The sequence below is a fragment of the Nansenia antarctica genome (genome assembly GCF_963989245.1).
Source record: "Nansenia antarctica genome assembly, chromosome: 13".
Lineage (NCBI taxonomy): Eukaryota > Metazoa > Chordata > Actinopteri > Argentiniformes > Microstomatidae > Nansenia > Nansenia antarctica.
This window is the reverse complement of record NC_137683.1, coordinates 20,313,965-20,318,964: the sequence shown is the minus strand read 5'-3', so window position 1 is coordinate 20,318,964 and position 5,000 is coordinate 20,313,965. Positions and strand designations below refer to the sequence as shown.

General features: G+C 47.1%; 1 protein-coding gene across 1 annotated transcript in view; it reads left to right on the top strand.

The window, feature by feature from the left end:
- Positions 1–5,000, top strand: part of dysf (dysferlin, limb girdle muscular dystrophy 2B (autosomal recessive)) — a gene marked incomplete at its 5' end in the record, with an annotated part of 98,375 nt that overhangs the window by 93,189 nt on the left and 186 nt on the right. Inside the window, 2 exons of the mRNA XM_080544073.1 lie at positions 2,687–2,796; positions 4,057–4,204. Coding sequence (XP_080400199.1) covers positions 2,687–2,796; positions 4,057–4,204 — 258 coding nt within the window. The remainder of the gene's footprint in view (positions 1–2,686; positions 2,797–4,056; positions 4,205–5,000) is intronic.

Here is a 5,000-nt window from a genome sequence, read left to right as displayed (position 1 = left end):
GCCTTGTCAATGTATGCTGCCTTGTCAATGTATGCTGCCTTGTCAATGTAGCTGCCTTGTCAATGTATGCTGCCTTGCCAATGTATGCTGCCTTGTCAATGTATGCTGCCTTGTCAATGTATGCTGCCTTGTCAATGTATGCTGCCTTGTCAATGTAGCTGCCTTGTCAATCTATGCTGCCTTGTCAATGTAACTGCCTTGTCAATGTATGCTGCCTTGTCAATGTAACTGCCTTGTCAATATATGCTGCCTTGTCAATGTATGCTGCCTTGTCAATGTATGCTGCCTTGTCAATGTATGCTGCCTTGTCAATGTAACTGCCTTGTCAATATATGCTGCCTTGTCAATGTATGCTGCCTTGTCAATATATGCTGCCTTGTCAATGTAGCTGCCTTGTCAATGTAGCTGCCTTGTCAATGAATGCTGCCTTGCCAATGTATGCTGCCTCGTCAATGTAGCTGCCTTGTCAATGTAGCTGCCTTGCCAATGTATGCTGCCTTGTCAATGTCTGCTGCCTTGTCAATGTAGCTGCCTTGCCAATGTATGCTGCCTTGTCAATGTATGCTGCCATGTCAATGTATGCTGCCTTGTCAATGTATGCTGCCTTGTCAATGTATGCTGCCTTGTCAATGTATGCTGCCATGTCAATGTAGCTGCCTGGTCAATGTATGCTGCCTTGTCAATGTATGCTGCCTTGTCAATGTATGCTGCCATGTCAATGTAGCTGCCTGGTCAATGTATGCTGCCTTGTCAATGTCTGCTGCCTTGTCAATGTATGCTGCCATGTCAATGTAGCTGCCTTGTCAATGTAGCTGCCTTGTCAATGTATGCTGCCTTGCCAATATATGCTGCCTTGTCAATGTATGCTGCCTTGTCAATGTATGCTGCCTTGTCAATGTAGCTGCCTTGTCAATGTATGCTGCCTTGTCAATATATGCTGCCTTGTCAATGTATGCTGCCTTGTCAATATATGCTGCCTTGTCAATGTATGCTGCCTTGTCAATATATGCTGCCTTGTCAATGTATGCTGCCTTGTCAATGTATGCTGCCTTGTCAATATATGCTGCCTTGTCAATGTAGCTGCCTTGTCAATGTATGCTGCCTTGTCAATATATGCTGCCTTGTCAATGTATGCTGTCTTGTCAATGTATGCTGCCTTGTCAATGTATGCTGCCTTGTCAATATATGCTGCCTTGTCAATGTCTGCTGCCTTGTCAATGTATGCTGCCTTGTCAATGTATGCTGCCTTGTCAATGTAGCTGCCTTGTCAATATATGCTGCCTTGTCAATGTATGCTGCCTTGCCAATGTAGCTGCCTTGCCAATGTATGCTGTCTTGTCAATGTAGCTGCCTTGTCAATGTAGCTGCCTTGTCAATGTATGCTGCCTTGTCAATGTAGCTGCCTTGTCAATGTAGCTGCCTTGTCAATGTATGCTGCCTTGCCAATGTAGCTGCCTTGTCAATGTATGCTGCCTTGTCAATGTATGCTGCCTTGTCAATCTATGCTGCCTTGTCAATGTATGCTGCCTTGTCAATGAATGCTGCCTTGCCAATGTAGCTGCCTTGTCAATGTAGCTGCCTTGTCAATGTAGCTGCCTTGTCAATGTATGCTGCCTTGTCAATGTATGCTGCCTTGTCAATGTCTGCTGTCTTGTCAATGTATGCTGCCTTGTCAATGTATGCTGCCTTGCCAATGTATACTGCCTTGTCAATGTATGCTGCCTTGTCAATGTATGCTGCCTTGTCAATGTAGCTGCCTTGTCAATGTAGCTGCCTTGTCAATGTATGCTGCCTTGTCAATGTCTGCTGCCTTGTCAATGTAGCTGCCTTGTCAATGTAGCTGCCTTGTCAATGTATGCTGCCTTGTCAATGTAGCTGCCTTGTCAATGTAGCTGCCTTGTCAATGTAGCTGCCTTGCCAATGTATGCTGCCTTGCCAATGTAGCTGCCTTGTCAATGTAGCTGCCTTGTCAATGTAGCTGCCTTGTCAATGTAGCTGCCTTGTCAATGTAGCTGCCTTGTCAATGTAGCTGCCTTGCCAATGTAGCTGCCTTGTCAATGTAGCTGCCTTGCCAATGTATGCTGCCTTGTCAATGTATGCTGCCTTGCCAATGTATGCTGCCTTGCCAATGTAGCTGCCTTGTCAATGTAGCTGCCTTGTCAATGTAGCTGCCTTGTCAATGGAGCTGCCTTGTCAGTGTATGGTGCCTTGTCAAACAATCTATGTCCGCTGAGTAGGGGAGCGCGGTATGTTGTCATGCCTAGAGAATCTGGCAAATCATGCCTTTGAATCAGAACATTAATGCTGGCATGACCCCTTTACTTTAAACTTTGAAATCGAATGTAATGTAATGTATTACTGGCTTGTAGTGTGTTAGTAGACAGACACACACACGCACGAGCGTGTGCGTCGTCATATTTGGACAAGTAACTTGAGCTCTCGGACAAGTAAAAGATAAGTTCACACACCCACATACACACGTACGCACACTCCTCACTCCTCACATCTCACATCCCAATGTCATCCATTACATGCACCTGTTCAAAATTGTACATACACACACCTGTACACACACCTGTACACACTCAGCCACACAATGAAGACCTGTCCTCTATAGTGTTGACTGCTTTGCTGAAATGGGATTGATCTCACCCTGATTGATCTCTCCCCCCCCCCCCCCCTCCAGGGTAAGGTAGAGATGTCCATGGAGATCGTGGGGGAGCAGGATCAGGAGGAGAGGCCAGCGGGGGTGGGCAGAGACGAACCCAACATGAACCCCCACCTGGAGGAGCCACAGTGAGTCAGCCTGCTCGCAGTAACCAATCACAGGTTGGCCCTGGTTGACCTTGGGTGTAGTTGCTAAGCAGCCAGACAGTTTTTAGTTACATTTTTTTTTCCTTCAGATATTTCATAATATTTTGGCACCATAGGAGCCCATTCATCCTGGAGAGATGTCCAAAAACACCATTACTGAAGGCTTTGTCTGCATTACGTGTGTTGTCATGTTAATACGCTATAATCCCCTTCAGCATTGCGTTACCATAACAATGAAAATGCAAACTTGTATTACAGCAATACAGACAGTCTTCAGAGTGGCGTTCTGTCATGAGGAGTGTCTGGATTGGTGTGTGTGTGTGTGTGTGTGTGTGTGTGTGTGTGTGTGTGTGTGTGTGTGTGTGTGTGTATGTGTGTATGTGTGTATGTGTGTGTGTGTGTGTGTGTGTGTGTATGGATGTGTGTGTGTGTTTGTATGTTTGTATGTGTGTATGTGTGTGTGTGTGTGTGTGTGTGTGTGTGTGTGTGTGTGCGCGTGCCAAGGTGTTTTGGACATACTTCCAGAATGAATGGGGCCCTATGGGGACTACACAGTATTTAACACTAGAACTCTATTCCGCCATGTGAGTGAATTATTTTGAATATCTTTGCACTCGGAAAGTGTTTCAGGACCCTCCTTTCATGACTTTCCCTAGATATGTGCGTTCTACCACCCAGTATCCTTACGTTCAAAATCACATCAGCGTTAGTTAGTATAAAGCTATTTTGCAGTTTTTCTGTGTAGGAGGCAGGCTCATTTACAAGAGGTGCTAACTAGTGGTCGTTGTGTGTAAATAGCAGCTTCCCATTGTAAAGACTATGGTCTTTATGGAAATGTACTATACAATAATTTTAATAATTTAATTTTGCCATTTAGCAGACGCTTTTAATCCAAAGCGACTTCCAATTACGAATTACAGGGACATTCCCCCTGGAGTAACTGAGGGCTAAGTGCCTTACTCAAGGGCACACTAGTAGTGGTGTGGTTTCAGGCGGGATTTGAACTCACAACCTTCCGATCACAAGTCCAACTCACTATCCACTAGACCACCACTACCCCCTAAATACTATACCTAAAAACTGTCTGGGCACACACACACATACACGCACGTACGCACACACACACATACGCGTGTCTAAAGAAGGGGAACATCGTCATGAGAGGAGGTACACTTTTTGTCTGTCTGCCTCCCCCCCCTTCTCCTCCCCCCTCCCCTCCCCTCCCCTTCCCACCCCACCCAGGCGACCAGACACGTCCTTCTTGTGGTTCTCGTCTCCCTACAAGACTCTGAAGTACATCCTGTGGAGGAGGTTCAAGTGGCTCTTCCTCCTCCTCGTCCTCCTCTTCTTCGTCATCCTCTTCTTCGGAGTCTTCCTCTACTCCTTCCCCGTAAGCGTTGCTGTAAAGATGGACACCCTTACTGTGTGTGTGTGTGTGTGTGAATCTGTGTGTGTGTATGTGTATGTACATGTGTATGTGTATGTGTATGTGTTTGTGTATGTGTATGTGTGTGCGTGTGTTTCTGTGTGTGTGTGTGTGTGTGTGTGTGTGTGTATTTCTGTGTGTGTTTGTGTGTCTCTGTCTGTGTGTGTGTGTGTGTGTGTGTGTGTGTGTGTGTGTGTGTGTGTGTGTGTGTGCTCTTGCTTGCATGTGTGTGTGTGTCCAGCTACAGCAGGCCATTATATAAGTGATGAAAGGGGAGGATTAGGAATCTAATACAGATAATCTTCCTGAATGTAAGATAGGAATGTGTTGCGTGTGTGTGTGTGTGTGTGTGTGTGTGTGTGTGTGTGTGTGTGTGTGTGTGTGTGGTGTCATTACTAATGCTATATTAGCTGGGTCAATTGTGAAACACCTGCAGGCATGGAAACACACACTGAATGACCCCCTCCCCCCCCCCTCCCACCCCCACCCCCCCTACTCCCCTCTCCTCTATATCCCCCCCTCTCTCTCTCTCTCTCTCTCTCTCTCTCCTTACCCTCACCTGCACTCCCCCTGCCATCTATCTCTCTCCTCACCCCTCCTCCCCCTCTCTCTCTCTCCTCCTCCCCCTCAACCCCTCCTCTCTCTCTCTCCTCCTCACCCTCACCGCCTCCTACCCCTCACCCCCCCCTCTCTTTCCTCATCCTCCTCCTCCTCCTCCTCCTCACCCTCACTCCCCCCCCCCCCTTCCCCCTCCCACACT